We start from the raw sequence: 23847 nt of genomic DNA on the forward strand, positions 1-23847 counted from the left end.
TGTAAAGTTTTCAAAGGATCATATTTTTATAAATTAGTACCAGCGAATTCTCTTTGTGGGCCATTCCAAGCCCAGCCAATTATCCCATGTGAGAATCAAAGCATGTACCTAGTACCTATAAGGGAGACACCTTAACCACTATGCCAACCTCCCACCCTTGTTGACATATTTATACTCTTTAACTATATACATATTTACTTATTGTGATCTCTGTTTCTGTTTGTGTACTATGTCTTGCACCATTACTATATTCCTGGTCCTACATTTTAGCTGCAATCCTAATGTAGCGTGTCATATAATAGAACATTTATATTGACCCTTATATATTTGATTCTATTTAATCTGGATTTACTGTTAGAATCAGTCCTTTTTTCCTTAAATGTTATGTCTAATAGTATCTGAACAAACATATGAAAAATCTTCCCTTTTAAGATTCAAACTTTCAGTAATAAATTGTTCTGAGATATTAAGTTTTGTTATCATTAAGAAGAGACAATAACAGAAAAACTCAATTCTAATTTTTTTTATCAGAAGTGTCATTCTATAGACTAGTATATAAACTACGCTTTTGGTATACTGCAAGTATTCAGACCTATTTAATAAGTGACAGTGGTTTAGAATGCAATTCACTGTCTATTGTTTATTATCTAATATGTATTCATTGTAATCTTAGCATATGATTCAACATATGATTATTTAGTTTTAGACAAGAAGAAGTAACTTGGACAGTTCTTAGAATTTTAGAAGTCCCACAGCATCATGAATGTGCTGATGACTCTAATTAAGCTGCTTCAAGCTGGTTCTCATGACATGAGCTTGCAAATGAACAGTTTACCAGCTACAATTCATACAAAAATATTCATGAGTGAATCCAAGCCTCCGCCACCTCTGCTTTTTACATCAATCCCTCAAACCCTTCCAAAACCACTAAAAAACAGCAAAAAACATTTCAAAGTATGTTAAACGCTAAAAGTCATTGCACTCAAAGAAATAACATTTAATGACTCAGCAAGCACTATTTGTATAAGATGTTTAATTTAAAGCAGATTGTCATTTTTAAACGAGACATAGCATATACATTTGCATTAAAATAATGACAGTTATGTATGATTCAGGTTTAATTTGTAAAAGTGTGAATGTTACTCTGATTATATGATATCATTCCAATAGTAACTTTTTATATGTAAAAATCTATATTTTTATACCTTGTTTATAATATATCATATCATTCCTTGGTGCTACTGCATGTTAAGTATACTCTCAGTCGCACACTACTGGATCATTTTAAGAACTCAGAATGTAACTTAATATGCCTCTTTAGTGTCTTTTTTATATCTTGTATTATATTTCATAGTACATTACTGAACTATCAGAAAGTATGCCACCTAACATAAGTTTCATCATAACAATGATTATTTTTTAATAAGATGAATAATTTAACTTTTTAAACTGTAAGTGAAAACCTTTTAAACTCAAAGTGAAAATAAGTGGCTTTATTTTCATATATAGCTAAAAGAATCAAACTCTAACATTTTAAAAAGGGAACTAGTAACCATTTGAAGGGGGGGAATAAATAAAACAAAGAGTAGAAATTTCACACAGATGAAAATGATTTACCTTGTAAAAAGTAATATGCAGCACTTGTTCATAAGTATTCAAGATTATTTTAAATTAATTAGAATTCACAACCATGAAATACGTTCATTTTCATTTGTCCTTCAGTTTTTTATTGTTTTTGTCTTTTATTAGCCAACCATCTGTTGCTGCATTTCTCTTCAAAAAGTTGATAGATTCTAGTCCATTTTTTCTGGGTGGGGGGTTCTAGGATTTTATTTTTCTGTATAAAGCACATTGCATCTTCTATGGTGTTAAAAATCTTCTTTCCTTTAGAAGGTGAATCATTATTTTTGCTGGAAACAAGATTTGTGCTTTAATGTTGTTTTTCTTTAAGCTTTTAACAAGTGTCACGTGCTTTTCTCTTGGACATTATTAATGTAGGATAGTCCTTGTCAAATTTTACAGTATTTTCTTTAATTTTAACTGGATAATTAGTCCATGCAGCTTTTAAGACTAAATCCTTATCTTGGCTTGAGAAAAATCTTACAATCACTGACCGTGGTGAAGGTGGGGTTTTTGTTTGTTTTAAGATGAGTTAGAAAGTGATCTATGTGTCCTTTCACCCTTTCGATGCCAAAGCAAAAAGCTTCAGGCAGGTTCAAAGTTTTAGACAGCCAGATATTAAGGAATTGAATCATACTGTCTCCCTCTTCTTTTTCAAGAATCCCATATATCCTGATGTTATTTCTTCTAGATTTATCTATGTCTTCTATTTTATCCCAGAATACATTGTTTTGTTTTAGAAGAAATTCAGTGTTCTTCTCATTTTCAAGTAGTCTTCCATCAAAATCGGAGATTGCCTCTTGTATACTCCAGATTTGTGATGATTGTTGTTTAAGAGATTTACCCAGCACTTCATCTTGTTTTTAACATCCCTCTTTAAATTTGTCCATTATGCTTTCTAATGTATTTGTCTTTAGAGATAACTCACTATGTTACTTAGTATAGTCTATGTGTCTTTTTTCATAGTAATATCCTGTACACTGGACTTAGTGTGGCTCATTCTGAGGCAATTAGTTTTTTTTTTTTTTGTTTTCTTGACAGGAAAAAGCAATTAAAAGAGTTTCAAACTTGTTATTTGTTTTCCATAGACATCACGGGAAGTTACTAGGTAATGGCCCTGGGGCCCTTACAAGCCTATCCAGTTATTTCCATGATCAGCACTTATTGTCCCTATCCAAGAGGGACACAGGTGGAACCCCGAGGTAAATTTACAGTTACCCATCCAATCATCCAGATTGTGTTTGAAGAGAGCCAGTGAGGTGCTCTGTTTGATATGAAGTGGGAGTCTGTTCCAAAGGTGTGGTAACCTCTAGGAGACAAATTTGTCCCTCCAGCGGGTTCTATTAATGTCACATACCAGGTTAGGGTCTTTAGAGTGAGTAACCCATGTAGACTTGTGGATATGCAGCATTTCAAATAAAGCAAGGTCAGAGATTGCCTTATATGCAAGGTAGAGATCACCTCTGAGTTTTCTGTATGAAACAGAATAAAGTGACAGTGATTTCAGATGATCCACATAGGACAGATACTGAAGACCTGGAATTCTCCTTGTGAGGAACCTTTGTGGTCTCTACAATTGACGCAGGTGCTTGGGTACATACCAAAAGGGGCATTGTACTTGATTATTGGCCTGATGAGGGAAGAGTACAAGGCGGTTATAACTTATTTTTCCTGGAGGAAATGCCCTTATTTATGAGATGAACAATATAGAATGTATTGTAGTAAATCTTTCAGCAGATGTTCAAGTATAAATCCATCAAGTTTTGAAACATTCTATTCAAGTTTTCTAGTAAACATCCTGTCAGAGAGGTTAAAATGAAACAGAGCTAAAAACAGTGCTGTTAACTACTCACCATCTTGTTCACACCCCCAGAAATATGTTTTAAATACACATTTTAAATAATATAGTAACTTATATTTACAACTTGACATTTTTGTATTATGGACAGCAGGTATAGAGGAATTTGATTTATTTACTGAATTTTTGAATACTTCTAATTTTTTTAAAATTCACATTGAACGTGATGCAACATGCAATTAACTTTCTGGATGTAGATATAAATAATGACTGTTTAAATAAATGTTTTGAATCTTATATGCACAAGAAATGTACATTTTGTAATATGTATTTACATTTCTTGAACTGTCACCCTATGGCACAGAAATGCAGTTTAGTTAAGGGGCAGATGGTACTGATTTCTAGAAGTAATTCCAAGGATGATATATTTATGGTTGAGACTGACTGTTTAAAGGGAATGTTAAGAGAGAGAGAGAGAGAGGATATCCAAATAACATGTTAGGGAGATAGAAAATGAAGTAGGGGGAAGGGGCAGGAAAAACTTCAACATATTTCAAGTATGGTACATAAGTCTTGTTTTATGTGAAAACGATAATCTATATCAAGAAGTGAATAAAAATATTACAGATAGAATAGATTCAGGTTTAGTTAAAGAAGTTATGAGAAAACTTGAGTATAGCCTTTAATGAAGAACTGAAGAACAAATAATAATAGTCCAACATTTTCTTGCACAAAAACATTTACTATAAAGGAAACAGTTGAAAGTAGGCAAGAGTTGGCTAACATGAAAGCATCTAACAGAATGCTTAAGTGTGGGCCTTGTAAAGTCTGCTAGTATATACAAGATTTGTCTTTGGTTAATATCCCAGGTTACCCACATAGTGTATATACTAGGGGTCATTATAATTGTTATAACAAAGGGGTTATTTATTTGGCATTTTGCCTGTCTTGTATGGATTCTATGTAGGTAAAACAGAAAGAAATTTTAAGAAAAATGTACAAGTACTGAGAACAAAGCTTAAGTTAGAAAGTTTTACTACGTTTTTATTTTATGTATTATAAAATGTTCCAAAAGTATTGGGAGAGATTGGGAAATCATATCTAGAACACAAGAGCCTTGATTGGCAGATAAGACTAAATGCTTCACAGTTTTCTGTATTAATACGTTATTATTTTCTAGTGCCCTTGGATTAATGACAGCTAGATTATAATACTAGGAAGTGTATTTCAAATTTTAATTATGTGTATGTCATTTTAAATTAATATCTAATCTGCAACCATTAGTGCAACAGGAATTTAAATGTTATATTTTAACTTTATTCGATGACATAGTGCATGTTTTAACATGATAGTTTTGTTCTGAGTGCTTTTAATTGATTATTAATGTCATATGATGTATTTAGGATGTATATAAAGGATGTCTGAAATGTTTGTTAATTAGTTCTGATGAAGTCCAATTTTTTGATGAAAGTGCAAATGTTACTTATAAAAGAAGATATATGAGTTTGTAGTGCATCATTTTTGCTGATTTATAATTAGCTTTAGTTAAGTGTGTGACCAGGGGATTTGCATGTTTAGGTTTTGGTATCTTTATTCCCCATAATGATCTCTGGTGCAAGTGTGAGATGTCATTAGGAGAGCATTATCCAAGAAGGAAGTGGGTTGGGCACATGGTTGAACAACTGCAGAGGTGGGGTGAGATGTCACATGTCTCATTTGCATTGTCCACCCTTCAGACATCACCATGTGACCTCAGTTGGGGGGAGCAACAAGGGTCGGTCATAAGGAAAACCTGTCTCAACCCCAAAGGTAAACAGCACAAACCCCTAGGATGCCCATAGGATCCATGCTGTCCCTAGCATGTAAAATTGGTATAGACCTGAAGTAGATCATAGTGGCTGGAAAACCCAGTGATAAAGATGGCATACTGGGGTAGACTGTATAAATGAAACAGGGAGGCAAGAGAGCTCAAACAACAGATGAAGGGTATATCAGGAACTAAAACTGCAGCAACAATGTTTAAAGATCACCAAAAAATGTCTTTATGAATGTGGACGGTCTACTAAATGGTAAGGTTGGCAGTAAAGAAATAAGGGTCTCCATCATCTGTGAAGGAACCATTAATGAAGAATTACAAGAAACGTTAGATGGCTTAAGGTTAAAAAGGCATCAGAGCTCATTGATATAGCTAACAAGAACCTTAAGGAGTTATTTGCATTTATTTCTAGACACGTTAATAAACGTATTTAACAATAAACAGGAGAACTACTGTTCAACTGGAATCCACTCAAGCAAATATGTAGAGATAATTGGAAAATAAAAGATAAAAATTCATCAGGCTATTATCCAGTGTGGAAAGGACTATGGAAAATAGCAGCATATAGAGAGATCTGCAAAGCTCTGTAGTATACAATGGAGTGACAGACAGACTCTGTAGTTACACATAAGTACCAGTTCTTGGGATTTATCATTAAAGCACTGGACAGAGATGAAGAATGGGACTGGAGTTTTTCTGGTACCTTCAAAACTGTTCATTAATTATAAACTGCTAGTAAATAAATGACAGTTACAGGGATACCATATTATCTCATGGTCAAAAGGCTAGTTAATACATACAGCTTGGATAATGCAAGTAGAAGATGGCACAGGTCTGCAGTAAGTTACATTATAGGAGAGCATGAGTTTCTTTTTAAATGCCTTGTTTTCTGCCATTATTTGTTGACCATCAGCCCTCCCATACCTCTACTGGCCCATTTATTCTTCTTAGGCAAAAGTCAACTGTATAAGCCCCAGTACAATAGCCATCAGGGGTTTATGGATAAATCCTAAGCCCCATCCCCTGGGCAGGGGGATGCATGACTTGCATCACCATTGGAGCTATAATACCTTCTCATGCAAGTGGATGCTCCCATGGATCCACTCTCAAGTTTATCACAAAATAGCAGCCTAGTAAGTTGAACACATGCTCCCAGGCTGCATTTGCATCTGCCACCTTCTTCTGTGGGAAACGTGACAATTTACAACCAGCTCTGCCCTGCAGGGTAGGTACATCCATACTCCCTCACCAGCTTCAGCAGTTGCACAGGGTACTGGCTGAGCTTTATCCCTGTATGCTAACAGAACTGACAGTTACACAAGGTTCTGTTTTAGCCCATACCTTTGTAATTTTCATATTTACTGATGATACAAAACAGCTGTAACGACTACACAAAATATGAGTATGACACTAAAGGAACTGTAATGGTCTCTTCTTCTCAAGATGTAAAAGAATTCAGGCAGAAGATGTACAAGTTAACAGAGAAAACAATTTACTTGTGAGTAAGACCAAGATAACAATAATGTTACAATGAAATTAATTGCAAGTGAGACTGTATAACTGTTAGATTGAGAAGATATAAAAGAAACAAATATTTGCAAGGACATTGACATTCTTGTAAGTAATGGATTGACTTAGCTCATACTGAAAACATTTGCGAAAATGCCAGTAAAATCTTAGGCCTTATGCTAACACTTAATTAATCTAAGATATTGGGAGACATTCATGTCCTTGTGTAACAATTTAATAAGAATAAAATTGGAATTTGTTGTTAGAACAAGGTATCTAACTAGAAATGGGTGAAAAAATGGAATTAAAATAATACAAAGCTAAAGAAAGAATGTGCAATGACTAGAGTCACTTAGCTGCAAAGGAAGAAAAGCTGCAAACCTTGACTTTATATAGTTTATGTCAGAGAGTACTAAAGGGTAATCTCAGCATGTCATATACTCAGGGATTCAGAAATGCTGGATGTCTGATCTCAGCCAAGCCAACACTGTTTACAACACATGCACAATGAGCCCCAAGGCTCAGTAACAGTGCATCTGCGATGAGCCCCAAGGCTCATTATCAATGCAAGCATAATGAGCCCCAAGGCTTATTAACAGTGCATGTGCGATAAGCCCCAAGGCTGACTATTAGTGCATGAATGATGACCCCAAGGTTCATTAACAGTGCATGTGTCATGACCCCTAACGCTCACTATTAGTGCATGCACGATGAGCCCCAAGGCTCTCTATTAGTGCAAGCATTATGAGCCCCAAGGCTCATTAATAGTGCAGGCATGATGAGCCACAAGGCACATTAACAGTGCATGTACAATGAGCTCCAAGGCTCACTAACAGTGCATGCACGATAAGCCCCAGTGTTCACTAACAGTGCATGGACAATGAACCCCAAGGCTGACTAACAATGCATGCACAATGAGCCCTAAGGCTCATTAACAATGTATGCTTCCAGGCCAGTGTGGGGGTATGAGACATGCACACACATGTATCAGAGGGAGTATGGGGGTACGACACATGCACACGTATATTGGAGTGGGAATGGGAATATGAGACATGTACACACATATATCGGAGGGGGTTTGGGGTAGTGTCGCAAAACTATATACGTGGCTATCAGATGCTAAACTATTCAGGTACTGGTGAAGACTGCTTGCAGGGCATAGGATTCTGAATGAAGAGAAATGGTTTGACAATATGGCAAGCTAAAGATAACAGTAGCATGTTTCAGCCTTTTTAATGACCTCATCAGCAGAGAAAAAGTGGATAGTTTAGCTATCCATTCATGTCTACAGCTAGTGGGGTTTAGATTTATTGGTCTGAATGTATCCAAAATTACTTAAAAAGTAAAAACAAAAGTCATGGACATTCAGAAGCCATGTAGCTGAAACATTTGATGTCCTTAAGGGGTCATTTCATATTTATTTTACATTTGTTAACTGGGAAAGTCTGACTTGGAATGAGCCAATTTTCAGTAGGGGCCCGGGGAGAAATGCTCCTGATGCATGTCTTTGCAACGTGGGAGGAAACCGGTGCAAACCCACATGGATGCATGGAGGACATGCAGACTCCACACAGAAGGCACCCCAGCCGAGAATCAAACTGAGGCCATGCAAACTCCACACAGAGAGCACCCCAGCCGAGAATCAAACCAGAGAACCTCTTGCTGTGAGATGACAATGCTACCACTGCACCACTGCAATGCCATGTATCCCATGGGCCTCCATTACAGGAGGTTTAAGGTATCACACAGTGAAAACTGCAGTTTGGCTGAGTACTTCTTACACTTTTTACTGAATGGTTTGCCTGTATGACCTTTTTACTCTTTGGTTTCTATGTATAGTAGTTAGCCGAGAAAGAGATAGGTGATGTGATAGTTCTATCCAGCTTAATTCTCTAAGCAGAAGGTACGAGGGTTAGGTCATGCAGCAGGGGACAGACCTGACTCTCTGCCAGTTGGGTAACAGAATAAGGGAAGGGAAGCACAGTGGTGAAGGAGACATCAGACAACAGAAGGAAGACAGCACAGTGGTGAAGGAGACATCAGACAACAGAAGGAAGACAGTTGTGAGGGCAGGAGTACATGACCAACAAGGGTGGGCATGGACACAGAAAGGTGGGGAACACCCACTTGGGGGGATACAATTGGGTCTTCACAGGTGCAATCTCTGCCAGCTGATATGCAGTTGGAGATTACTGGTCACCCTGGTTACTGTCACCTTTCGGTGCTGGCTCAGATGGTGGAGTCAATGCTGGGCCAGAATACAACTTAATGAGTCACCAGAGCATGCTGTCCATGTGGCCATTGTGGGCATCCAATATCCTGTAAATGATGCCCCCCATAAGCTTTGCCAGCTGTCGATGCGTGACAAAAGGCATCATCTCCACTCCCACTGCTGCTGCTAGGGGTACAACTATACCAGCTTCCAGTGCAGGGCTATTTGAAACAGGTGATACAGGTAGGATAAGAGGTCTGGAAGTAACTTTGGGACCCAGATGTGCTAGGCACCTCTGGTGGTGATATTGGTTATGCTGCTGCTGTCACCCATGAGAGACTGACAGGCCTTACTGATGGGATGGATACAGATCATTGTGGTGCTATACACAGTAGTAAAAGAATGGACTGAAAAAATAAACAAAATAAATGTATGTAAGAGAGAGAACATAGTGGCAAAGAGGGAGGGGGGAGAGAAATATAAATACAATGAAAAAATGTAGTTATTACTATGTCGATATGGATACAGTTAAATATAAAACACTTGCTAACCCAAAAACTATTCATGAATTTAAAAGACTGTTAGTATCTATGAGTGCATATTGGACCTGAACCTACAGCCATTTTTCCATCAGTCTGACAGATAATGGATTAATGTATTGTGCTATTCAGATAAGAAAACAGATGCTTGTAGTCGGAGATGCGATAATGATGTGATTAGTGTACATATTCAAAGAAAACATGCTGGTCAGGCCTACATTTCACTCACACGTTATAAGCAAGAGGAACAATTTCTGTTCCATATTGATACATGTCCACTCAACTAATAATGCTGATCTTACACTTCTGGACATTGTTTTGTTATAGTTGTACTGAGAAAGAAAAATAAGCCTGAAACATTTGTCTACAACTGTGGAACTGGGATTGAACCCACAGGAGTTCTTACAGTATGAGATCAGAGCCTTATCTTCCTGGCCCATTTGTCTGCCTAACAGGATACACAAATACACTAATTACATAGCACGGTCATACTGCAACCTTTGACATTTGGCAGTAATGACAGAAATGGCTCTGGTATATGAGAGGTATACATTTTGGAATGAATCTCTTATACTGTTAATATTAAAAGCAAGATATTATGAAGCTGGTATACTCACTCCATTGCTTTCTGAGGTGTTTCAATCTGCTCCTGTGCACTTATGTATTCCTTTCAATCTCTTCATATGTTTTAGACATAAAAAGAGCATTGTGTAATATTTGTGGAAGACACGCAGTGCCAGTGTAAAAGCTGACTTAATATAACAGCTCTTCTTAGAGTAGTGTGGTGCCTGGTGACTAATTTAATCCTCCCTTTGGTATAGGACATCAGGATTCCAGAGCCTCATGTCGCTATAATGGTGACAGCACTGTTCCCCATGAGTGGGATGCTAGCTGTACAGGTGATAACTTAGCCAAAAGTATTCTAGGCTTCAGTCTTACACTAAGCCCCTTCACATCTCTCCTGCAATGTAACCCTTATAGAGAAGATTGAGAAATATTTTTGTTTCTTCTACATACCGCCTATATGCTCTAAAATGAGCACCACCCTCTCCTTCTCCAGCCATGATGTGTCACCTGAAAATTTTTCTTGGAAAAATGGCAGAGATTTGCCACATAAAACAGTTCTCATGTGCTGCATCTACATTGCAACAATGGCCCTCGATGGAGACCTCATTTGCTGGATATATTGCTACCTCAGAAAATACAGATATTTCTATTATTATGTCTTCCCATAGCAATTTAAGGTCAGAAATATGCCATCCCTCAGTGCCAGTGTATACTGTTCAGAAAGCATGTTCTTCAGTAACTCCATGTCCAGATGGTTACATGTGCAATTACAGTTCTCCCTCCTAAAAGCATAAACTGATCATGCGTGTGCGGTGCTGCCCGCAGGGACACAGGAGTGAAGAATTCTGCGCAATGTTTAACAGGTTTGTTCAACACTCAAACTGAGTGAGTCAGAAGCAATAATAATAATAATAACATCAGCCTTAATTAGCCTAATCATCATGCCTGGGGTGAATCGACACAATATAAGATGATGAAAAGCACAGAGCCTTATTGTGCTACAGAAGAAAACACTGCTGTGAAAAGGGATCCTTGAGAAAACTTTCTTCTGGCTGAGAGATCTACTTCTATAAGGTTATGGGATATTTTTTATACATCCATTCCTTTGTACGACAGTTGTTTTTCATTGCTGTTTACCCTGCTGCCTATATGGGATGTCAGTTTGTCAGCATGTTTAAAAGTGTATTGAAGGGCACAGTGCAAGAGTATTGAATTTGGTAGCCTGCAGGACTGCTACCCTGGATGGGGGCTCACCCTTCAGTTCATATTAAGAGTACTCTTCAATACTATTTTATTGTTTTATACTTTGTATATATGTCTTAGTCAAAATCTGTGTCACAGTACTATTGTAATGATCATGCTTTCTTGGTCAGTCACACTTCTCTGACTGTTTTGTGGGGAATATGTTCCCAGTACATCTATATAGATGACATTTACTTAAAAATTGTAAATATCTAACTGTCAGGCACAAACACAGCATACTATATGATGAAGGAGATTAACATTTGTAAGCCCCATACAGGAATAAGGCTATTAATTCCACCATGTTCTATAACAAAAGAGCAATGCATATTAAAACAAGGTACACAAAAAACTCCCTCATCTGCTGTGCAATCAACATGCACCTGTAAGTCAAAATTCACAGATGCTAAAAATGATGTGGTACTGCAGTCCCTCCATATGCATGGCTAATGGGTCTTTGATGTCCATGGAGCCAACCAGCCCTACAGTGACCATGCCTTGGCTGAGATTGTCAGCAGCAAAGTGAATGCGGTAGGTGTTCAGGACCATCGCTGTGAAATGTGGTGCCACCCAAACTGCAGATGCCATGGCATGGAAACATAGGGCAACAGGTGGGGCTGTTAGATGAACCACCTCTTACAGATACAGAGGAGTTCCTGGCCTCTCTTACAGGTAATACCACCTCTGAAGAGTCCCTTAGTGTGGATCTTGGGGCAGAGCTAGATATGCCTCAGTGTATCTCCACTGCAGATTCCCCAGGTAGTACCCTATTTTAGTGTAGCAATAGCTCCAAGTCTTCTTTACCTCTTAGTTACTCTAACTTCACTAATTGCATTTCTTTTTTGCACATTGTCACTACTACAGTAATCATGGCTCATTCTTTGATCCTTTAGGCATATCCTAGTTTATCACCTTTTTATAGTGCAGTCAGTTATCCTCTTCTTAACCGCTCTCATACCCCTTCATATGTACAGGACAGTATGAAATCTCAGTCAACTGTCCTATACCTCTTCATTTGTAGTGGACAGCATGGAATCACAGTCAGCTGTCCTACACCCTTTTGTCTGTACTGGTCAGTATGGAATCACAGTCAGCTGTCCTACACCCCTTTGTTTGTACTGGTCAGTATGGAATCTCAGTCAGCTGTCCTACACCCCTTTGTCTGTACTGGTCAGTATGGATTCTCACTCAGCTGTCCTACACCCCTTCGTCTGTACTGATCAGTATAGAGTCTCAGTCAGCTGTCCTACACCTCTTCATCTGTACTGGAAATTATGGAATTTCAGTCAGCTGTCCTGCACCCCTTCATATGTACAGGACAGTATAGAATCTGAGTCAGCTGTTTCCCCCTTCTGTAGCCAGCCTGAAAGCATTAGGTATATTGATACAATGTAGTAACTGCCTCACGCTTACCGAAAACTTTTTATTGCTCTCTCACAATGCTTCAGTTTGTGAGAGGTGTACATATTTACATAACTTGGAGGCTACCTTCTCACCTCAGAACACATTCAGTAAGCATGACACATATAAACATACTTCACAGAGCAGTTCCCCTAAACCAGCATATATTGACGGTGCTAAGAGAACATTGTCTAAGTCTCCCAGACTAAAGACTAAGAAACCTCATACATTAGTATACACAACAACACACCCACCTTCACCCTTCTCAGCCACACCTAAGGCACATACCTCTGAGTCACATGGGTGCAAACTCCAAGCTCTTATTGCTCACTGAGCCTGCATCAAACCATGGTAATATTTTAGTAATGGGTGACTATTGTAATGCATACTGATACTATACTCACCAGGCTGGATAAGAATGGGGTGACATACCGATACTATACTCACCAGCTGGATAAGAATGGGGTGACATGCCAATACTATACTCACAAGGCTGGATGAAAATGGGGTGACATACCGATACTATACTCACCAGCTGGATAAGAATGGGGTGAAATGCCAATACTATACTCACAAGGCTGGATAACAATGGGGTAACATACCGATACTATACTCATAAGGCTGGATAACAATGGGGTAACATACCGATACTATACTCACGAGGGTGGATAAGAATGGGGTAACATACCAATACTATTCTCACGAGGGTGGATAAGAATGGGGTGACATACCGATACTATACTCACGAGGCTGGATAAGAATGGGGTGACATACCGATACTATACTCACCAGGCTGGATAAGAATGGGATGACATGCCAATACTATACTCACCAGCTGGATAAGAATGGGGTGACATACCAATACTATACTCATGAGGCTGGATAAGAATGGGGTGACATAGCGATACTATACTCGCCAGGCTGGATAAGAATGGGGTGACATACCGATACTATACTCATGAGGCTGGATAAGAATGGTGTGACATACCAATACTATACTCACGAGGCTGGATAAGAATGGGGTGACATACCGATACTATACTCACGAGGGTGGATAAGAATGGGGTGACATACCGATACTATACTCATGAGGGTGGATAAGAATGGGGTGACATACCGATACTATACTCACAAGGCTGGATAAGAATGGGGTGACATACCGATACTATACTCACGAGGCTGGATAAGAATGGGGTGACATACCGATACTATACTCACGAGGGTGGATAAGAATGGGGTGACATATTGATACTATACTCATGAGGCTGGATAAGAATGGGGTGACAGTTCGCTGTCTTTCTGGAGACAGGGTCTAAGATATAACAAGGGCTCTTATATCCTTCCATCCTGACAAATATGATAATAACCTGACAGTGGTCCATGTGTGGGTGAAAATAATTCTGCACTCTACCCAGAAGAACATACAGAAGGATATAACTGAGCTTGCAATGAATGTGTCTGTAGCAGGAAAGACACTGGTCTTGAGTGATATTTTGCCATCACCCAGAATGATGCCAAGATTAAAAGACAAGATATTTGACTTTAATAATTGTCTAAGTAGTTGGTGCCATTCTAGGGGGATCTAGTATGTGACAGCTTGGGATGGGATGGCTGACAAGTCTTCCTGGTTTGCCAGAGATGCCCTTCACCTCTCTTACTCAAGGCTTTTGCATTCTGACTAAAACCTTTGCTGTCCTCATAGTGCCTTTTTTAAGTGGAGTCCATTTGATGGACATTCTGACCTAGTAAATTCTAATTTAAAACACATTAATGTTCCTATACAGAATGCCAGGAGCCTTAACTAAAAATGGTTAAACTTGAGGCATTCATGCATCTTGAATACATTCATATATGTATAGTTACAGAAACTTGGTTTCAGAGCAATGAAAACACTCCCTCTATTCTTGGGTATAATGCCTGTCATGTCTTCAGATCCACTGGCAATTGTGGAGGAGTGTCTGTATTTGTCAAGGATATTATCACCTCACGACAGATTCCTTGGGACACCACATGTGAACTCTTAGAAGTCCAAATCACCCTAAACAAGACTAATTACCACTTCTTAGCTAGCTATAGAACATCTTCTGAGCATGATAGCTATTGTAACACATGGTCAGCATGCCCAGTGCTTCCTTGACATTATAAATGCTTATTTTCTTTCACAAATTGTTAACTATCCCACTAAGGGCCCCAATATTCTGGACCTAGTACTCACAAATATGGCCACTTCTTGCACAGCTCCATGTGAATCATCATCATCATCATCACGTGTTGTTAAATTAAACCATAATTTAGTGACCTTTTCCTTTAAAACTGGTTGTACTTTCCCTGTAAATAGCTCTGTGCTTAGGGATTTCCCAAAAGTAAACTTCTTTATTTACTGGATGAGTTAAACTCTGCTATAATCCTCCTCTGAAGGATCCTTTTGTTAAAACACACGCCTCTGACTTCTACTTCCATTTAAATAGTTGTACTGATAAGAAAGTTCTTATCTGCAACAAATATAATGAGAGGTTTACAAACAATCCTTATCAATAAATTATATAACGACAGGAAGGGACTGCTTAATGTTTGTAAGCGGTCTCATTCTACCTACCTTAACAGCACACGTAAGCAAACTAACAAAGAGATTAAGGGAATCATTAGGAAGCGCAAAGCTGACTATGAATTTAAAATAGCCACTAAAATCAAAAATTAGCTGTAAATCTTTCTTTAACTATGTCAGGAAGTGATGAACATAAACCTAACAGTTCTGAGCTAGTCCTCAATGATACCACACTCTCTGATCCAAAGGAAATACCAATATTTTAACAAATTTAGAGCAAATTTTACTCTACCCACATTTAAAGCCATCCCACGGGTTTCACAATTCCTACTACTTCCTTTAATTACTACATAACAAGTTCTCTCAGCCCTTTCAAAAACTAAGAATACTTCATCCATGGTCCCTGACAACATACCAGGTGGCCTGATTATTGTGCCTAATATGGCCTTTCTGATCCCTTAACCTCTTTAATTGAAGCCTCTCTACTAGTTACATTCCTGAAGCCTGGAAAACAGCTATTGTAATTTCCTTACACAAGGGTGGCCCAACCATGGACCTTGGTAACCATAGATCCATTAGTTTCACCAGCCTCATATGTAAAGCAATGGAGTCCATTATCTCAGACTTCATTAATCTGAACATTGAAAATCTCTTAACCTTGGACCATCATTAATTTGGCCTTATCAAAGGAGGGTCCTGTCTCTTTAACCTAATTAATTTCTCTGAAAAAGTAACTGAAGCAGTGGACAGTGGTTATGCAGTGCATACAGCATGTTTAGACCTGGCCAAGGCCTTTGACACTATTCTCCATGCAGGCATCATTAATAGACTTGGAAATCTGAATATAAAAACTTATATTGTGCAATGGGTAGGGTATCTGACAGAACCCATGTGGCTAGAGTAGCAGGTGCCACTTCTGAAAGCAAAATAGTTACCAGTCGTGTACCACAGGACTCCGTTTTGGGCATATATTTTGCAGATATTCAGGTCAGCACTTCTGGCAGATCATTGAATAAGTTTGCAGATAACTGTAAATTAGGTGGTGTTATTTGATCTTCAAATGACTCATGATTCCTCCAACATGGCTTAGATCATGATAGCAATTGGTACAAAGACAATGGTCTCAAATTAAATGAAAAACATTTAGCATAGTTCATTTTGGTAAACAAAACAGTTTCACTTATGACATGGGAGTTGCACTCCTCCAATCAGACACTGTTGTAAGGGATCTGGGAACTCTTGTTGATAATTCCTTATCATTTGACCATCATGTTTCCATGGTAGTTCAGAAAGCCTTTTATCTGGCCCATCTAATTACCAAAGGCGATTTCCACTAGATCCAAAGAAGTCTTAATTCCCCCTTTACTCATATCTTATCAAACAATTTATTGAAAATTGTGCACCTTTTGGCATGTTTTTATTAAAACATATCAGACAAACTGAGAAATTTCAGAGATTTATAACTAAAAAGATCAATGGCCTCAAAAATTGTAATTAACAGGCGAGAATGGCAGCCCTTTCTCTGTACAGTTCTTTACTCCTTCATGAAGATCTGTTTCTAGCTTTTTGTGCCATGAAAGCTCTAACCCTGTTTGATCTCCTGTTCCTTCACGTAACTAATGGTACTTCAAATACTCAGTTAAAGGAACTAAACTATCATCAGCAGATAAATAAGGCACGTCGGCATGATAGATTCATATTCCAACATATCCCTCGCCTCCGGAACAAACTTCCTCTACATGTCAAGCACAGCAGCACCCTTGACACCTTCAAGGTAAACCTAAATAATTGAATGGGCAGCCTCAGATTCTCTTCCAGTCAATCTTGTCTTGCCTTCTTGTCACTAGAGAGAAAGTTTGAATAGTTTTTTTTTTTTTTTTGGCTAGGCTTGAAATGGTCTGCAGGCCAGTTGCCTACTACTTACCCAAGAACCTATGAACCTATTTGTCTGACATATGGATTCAACAGGATTTACCATCTGCACAAGGTATTAAAAGGAGTATTAGTTTTTCTCATGTTTATAGTGGTAAACATATCGGTTGCATGAGTAGTTGCGATGGTGGGTCATACTTTGGATATTTTTGCTTGGGTGTATCCATGATTGACTATTTATCCATCACTGGCACTGTGCACCTGGCCCTGTCTGATGTTGGGGGATCTGTAGCCTCTGATAATGATGATGAGGATGAGTGGACACAGTCAGGGGGTGCAGAGTTTGTGTATGACCAAGAAGTGTTAAAACCACATCCCCAACACAGACTATGGACACAGTCCCTATTCCAGCAGATAGCTATGCTACACAAAATCATTGAGAGGACTGGGTGATGTGGACGATATCAATCAGTGAAGTGTGCTGACAAATAGCGGACAGATACATTAATCTGCCCATAGAACTACGATGTGGATGATATCAATCAGTGAAGTGTGCTGACAAACAGCGGACAGATACATTAATCTGCCCGTAGAACTACGATGTGGACGATATCAATCAATGAAGTGTGCTGACAAACAGCGGACAGATACATTAATCTGCCCGTAGCACTACGATGTGGACGATATCAATCAGTGAAGTGTGCTGACAAACAGCAGACAGATACATTAATCTGCCCGTAGCACTACGATGTGGACGATATCAATCAGTGAAGTGTGCTGACAAACAGCAGACAGATACATTAATCTGCCCATAGAACTACGATGTGGACGATATCAATCAGTGAAGTGTGCTGACAAACAGTAGACAGATAAATTAATCTGCCCGTAGCACTACTGGGCAAGGAGGTCCACATGGAGGTGGTGCTAATGGTGCTTGCCAGAGACATGATCACCACCTTCCTCTTGAAATTGGTATGTCAGTGGCTGCTACATATGGTATGTGCAGGGTCATCATGAAGGCATAGGCTAGTACCACCACAACCATGGCTGAGGTAGTTAAGCCAATCCATGGTATGCAGAGTCGGCTGTCTGCTACTTCCACAGATATTAGCTAACATGGTAGTAGATGTGTGAGTTCCCACTCCCACAGTGCTATGAAAAACAACATGTACTGTGGAGGTGTCTACTCCCAGTAGAGGGTGTCTCCTTGGTTATGGTCATCATCATGCTGACATCTCCTATCAGACATCAATTAAGGTCACATAGCACATAAGCATCAAGCCAGGGTCATAGTACAGCCAATGCAACTCCTGCACAGCCAGTTTTCATGGACGTACACAGACTGTTTGATCCTCTGTAATGCATGCCTTGGACCTATACGGTAGTCAGAGCTGCAGAGCTGTACCAACTGCTGAGGCTGTGTCCCAGCATGCAAAGACTCACACCACCACAATCCCCACCACATCACACACATCCACTGACCCTGGCACTTCTTTGACATTAATTCCCCCTATATCAGTTCCAATAATTCCCATAAAAGTACTTTTTTATGTGCATCAGCACTCACACACACATTCCTGTGAAAGACATGCACTCCTGAAATCATTTTCCACCTGTGAAAATGGTAATCACTGTGCCCTGCTCTTTGTACATTGTTACTTGGTTTGCCTATGTCTGATGCACAAGTGTTGAGCATAGGCATAGGTAAGCACAGCCTGGTAGTTTAGCACACATAACATTTACTGTACTGTATCTGCTTAACTAATTTGCTACATTGTGAAACCATGTCCAATGCACTGTCTCTTTGCTAGTGTCACAGCATACTGGGCCTGCCTCCATCTAGCATAATAATTCCCTCCTAATGTCTGATCCTCTGTCCCCTTGTCTGTCTCAGTTACCACTGCTGGTGGTGCTGAGAACTGCTGGCCTTGCAAGAGCCCAACTTGTTGTGACTGCTTTTTACGTATCATATTGTGCAACACTGTGTACACAGTCAGCATTTTGGCACATATGACAGGGTCATACAGCAAGGCACTAACAGATAAATCCATACAGAAAAGCTTGCTTTCAGCTGTCCAAACATCTTCAGTAATGTTTCTGGTTTATAATAACGCATGGCTGTACCCCTAGTCTGTTTGACTGTGTATTTCATATGGGTGTCATGAGCCAAGGGTCCAGAGCATATCATCCATTGCCAACAAGATACCTCCATGGGAAGTCACCCCCTCACAAACTATTGGCACAGATTACATGTATGCCATACATGGGAGTCATGAAAACTGCTTGGGTGACCTACATGCGTATTGTAGTTCTGGCAGTTTGATGGAGTGATACCCTTTGCAGTTCACATACCTCCTTTGTAGTTCACTAGGTGGGGCCTTTATTGTAATGTGGGTACAGTTTGTGCCCCTAGTACTTCATGTAAATAGGCTATATCATAGAACTCCTTCAAGAAGTTGTCTCTCTTCTATAGGTTGCATGGAAGTGACATATGCTCCCACACATGCTGAAGCATGGCATTGAGAAACTCATGGAGTTTTCTCACGGCAGATGTCCAAAATACCATAGTGTATACCCAGTAGGTTAGTGAAAGGTCCTGTAACTAATATAGGTATGATCATACATACCTTAGTATCCACTGGGACAGAAACTCCATAACTACCATAGGGCTGCGGATGTGACCAACACACTTCTACAATTTCTTGGATGGTGTCCCTATTAACATGGTACCAGTCCACTATGTGGTGTTATGGAGTGCATGAAATGGTAAGTGCAGTTGTATGACCCAAAAGCTTTGGAGGCAAAGTCACTCACTGTTGGCCATTGCAGATGCAATGATAGTTTCCTACAGGAGCACATTTACTATGGTCATGGCAATGCCTGACATTATTTTGCAGTCTACTCCTTCTGAACATGAGCATACAACTGAGTTCAAATGTAAATAAGGCACAACACTGCTGCACAGCATTTAAGCTTCTAAATTCCTAAGGCAACTTGCATCATTATCATACATAGTGCCTAATTATATGGTCATTAGCATATAGCATGACTGACCATGCTATTTGGGTTAACCACATTATATAGCTAGGTTTTCTGAATTGCACTTACCTTGCACATTGCTGCTCAACAGATAAATTTGCCTAGTGCAATGCAGCAAAATTTTCTAAATCTTGCCCATACAGTTTTGTTGGACAAACGTTTTAAAACTAACTTGGGGCTTATTCGACAAAACGACAAAACTAATAATTAAAGGGATATGTCTGCATATACACACACACATAAATACATACACATAGACATATATATAAAGAAATGCATACAAATGTATATATTATATTATATTACATTATATTATATTATATTATATTAACAACTTATGATGCTGTTGACTCTGATGATTAATGCTTGAAAGAACGATTCTGAATATATTTATAACAAATATGAATAACCAGTGCTATACAGTAATATGTCACCCATTGAGCCACTGATACAGGGAACGTAAGTGATGCTTTTTTTCACAGTAGATACTTTTTTAATTCCAGTTTGTTATTGAACATTGAAACTAAACCTAAAGGTCTGTAGCCCTGTAACTATTTATCTCTTTACTTAACTTGTATAGTTCATTGTAGACTGTTTCACTGAGCAGTGTAATATGGCTAGAAAAATTGTAAACATTTAATTTTACCAATGAGAGAAGTTTCAGATGTTGTTATGATGTAGAAGCATTTACTGAATAATATTAATGTTACTTTTTTTCAGTTCTGTGATTTTATAGCAGTATCCTGGATGAGACATTTGGCTGGACACGTGGTCTGTGTCTTATTAGACTATGTAGATTTTGTTCCATTATGTGTCAAGTTACAGCATATCCTCGAAACACAGAAGGAATGGACAGAAATAAAAGCCATATTAGGTAAGGATTCATAATTTTGTACATTTATACATTTAGTAATTGTATCTCTTTTTTTAAAACCTTTATGTGTAAATATGAATATACCACCAAATAAAGCTTCCATGCTAGTTGTGCAGTCCTCATACCGTTTGTACATGCAGATTCCTATAAACATTATTCATACACATGCAGATTCCTATTAACATTATTCATACACATGCAGATTGCTATTAACATTATTCATACACATGCAGATTGCTATTAATGTTATTCATACACATGCAGATTCCTATTAACATTATTCAGGCACATGCAGATTCCTATTAATGTTATTCATACACATGCAGATTGCTATTAACATTATTCATACACATGCAGATTCCTATGAACGTTATTCATACACATGCAGATTCCTACTGACATTATTCATACACATGCAGATTCCTATTAACGTTATTCATACACATGCAGATTCCTATTAACATTATTCATACACATGCAGATTCCTATTAACGTTATTCATACACATGCAGATTCCTATTAACGTTATTCATACACATGCAGATTCTTATTAACATTATTCATACACATGCAGATTGCTATTAACATTATTCAGACACATGCAGATTCCTATTAACATTATTCATACACATGCAGATTCTTATTAACATTATTCATACACATGCAGATTGCTATTAACATTATTCATACACATGCAGATTGCTATTAATGTTATTCAGGCACATGCAGATTCCTATTAACGTTATTCATACACATGCAGATTGCTATTAACATTATTCATACACATGCAGATTCCTACTGACATTATTCATACATATACAGATTCCTATTAACGTTATTCATACACATGCAGATTGCTATTAACATTATTCATACACATGCAGATTGCTGTTAACATTATTCATACACATGCAGATTCCTATTAACGTTATTCATACACATGCAGATTGCTATTAACATTATTCATACACATGCAGATTCCTATTAACATTATTCAGACACATGCAGATTCCTATTAACGTTATTCATACACATGCAGATTTTATTAACGTTATTCATACACATGCAGATTCCTATGAACGTTATTCATACACATGCAGATTCCTATTAACGTTATTCATACACATGCAGATTGCTATTAACATTATTTATACACATGCAGATTCCTATGAACGTTATTCATACACATGCAGATTGCTGTTAACATTATTCATACACATGCAGATTCCTATTAATGTTATTCATACACATGCAGATTCCTATTAACGTTATTCATACACATGCAGATTCCTATTAACGTTAATCAGACACATGCAGATTCCTATTAACATTATTCATACACATGCAGATTCCTATTAACATTATTCAGACACATGCAGATTCCTATTAACGTTATTCATACACATGCAGATTTTTATTAACGTTATTCATACACATGCAGATTCCTATTAACATTATTCAGACACATGCAGATTCCTATTAACGTTATTCATACACATGCAGATTTTTATTAACGTTATTCATACACATGTAGATTCCTATTAATGTTATTCATACACATGCAGATTCCTATTAACGTTATTCATACACATGCAGATTCCTATTAACGTTGTTCAGACACATGCAGATTCCTATTAACGTTATTCATACAGAAATCTCTTCATTAAAGACGATACCTAGGTAAACTGTCATCAGCGTTTCTGTGCTTGGTGAAATTTGTGGTTCCTGATATCGAGCTGGTCTTGCTTGGTTCTTTGTTCAGATAATCTCCATCTACCATCTCTGTCTGCTCATAATCATCCCTCCTGACGTGCCTTGATTTCTCTTTTCTATCCAGTTCTCTAGATATTTGTTTGTCTTTAATGTTGTCTAGTGGCATGGGTTTTCATTAATACTACATGTCCATTATTTAGCCTTCTGTGTCTCTGAGTTGTGTTGGTTTTTCTGTTGTTTAGTTATGCCTTACTTGTAAATATTGGGATTAATTCAGAAGTATTGATTACTGTTTGCTCATAACATGACAATTAATATTTTAATGTGGACTGTTTAGGTTCTAAGATCTAGATAAATAACATGAAAAAAGTTTTATTTATTTAGTTATTTATTTATTTTTGTGTGAGTGCATATGTGTGCTTATGTTTTTGTTTTGTTTGCTTGCTTGTTGACAGGGTTGGACCCAATGAGCAGGGATCAGAGGGGTTATAGCCCCAGAAAGTTGTATGCAGGAAAAAACATCAAAAACATATTAAGCTTCTTGATAGATTGTTAACATGTATTCAACACATAAAGTACATTTATATGCCATATTAGAAGGAAAAAACATCAAACTCATATTAATAAGCTTTTTGATAGATTGTGAACATGTATTCAACACGTAAAGTACATTTGTCGGCGATATTAGCAGGAAAAAAACATATTATTAAGCTTCTTGATAGATTGTTAGCATGAATTCAACACATAAAGTACATTTATCTGCCATATTAGCAACAAGTCAAAAACATAATGAATTTTAATACATACATTCGGTTGTGCAGAATATTGAAGATGCATTCATAAGTTTTGTGACAGATTTGTTAAACACATTAATCACATATCTCTAAATGGTCCTTTATACAGAAATCTCAGGAAAAAAAGCTCCACAGCCTAAACATCTGGAGCTTTTTGTGTAACTTCTTGTCCTGAGTGCTATGTTTTTAGGAACTGATACAAAACCAGACTGCTAGCAGAAAACTCATACAAACATAGGGGGACATGTAAACTCAGTCCAAATGGCATTGAAATACCAGAGTTGAATCTCAAACCATGGAAAAGAC

General features: G+C 38.0%; 1 protein-coding gene across 5 annotated transcripts in view; it reads left to right on the plus strand.

Annotated features, from left to right (window-relative positions):
• The window catches only part of ASB15 (ankyrin repeat and SOCS box containing 15), a 520090-nt gene that overhangs the window by 444022 nt on the left and 52221 nt on the right, over positions 1-23847 (plus strand). For all 5 annotated transcript variants that reach the window (XM_044088770.1, XM_044088771.1, XM_044088774.1 and 2 more), the window contains one exon: positions 20881-21034. In XM_044088770.1, coding sequence (XP_043944705.1) covers positions 20881-21034 — 154 coding nt within the window. The remainder of the gene's footprint in view (positions 1-20880; positions 21035-23847) is intronic.

This window comes from Protopterus annectens, chromosome 11.part0 (assembly GCF_019279795.1).
Source record: "Protopterus annectens isolate FY-2018-M chromosome 11.part0, PAN1.0, whole genome shotgun sequence".
Taxonomy (NCBI): Eukaryota; Metazoa; Chordata; order Ceratodontiformes; family Protopteridae; genus Protopterus; species Protopterus annectens.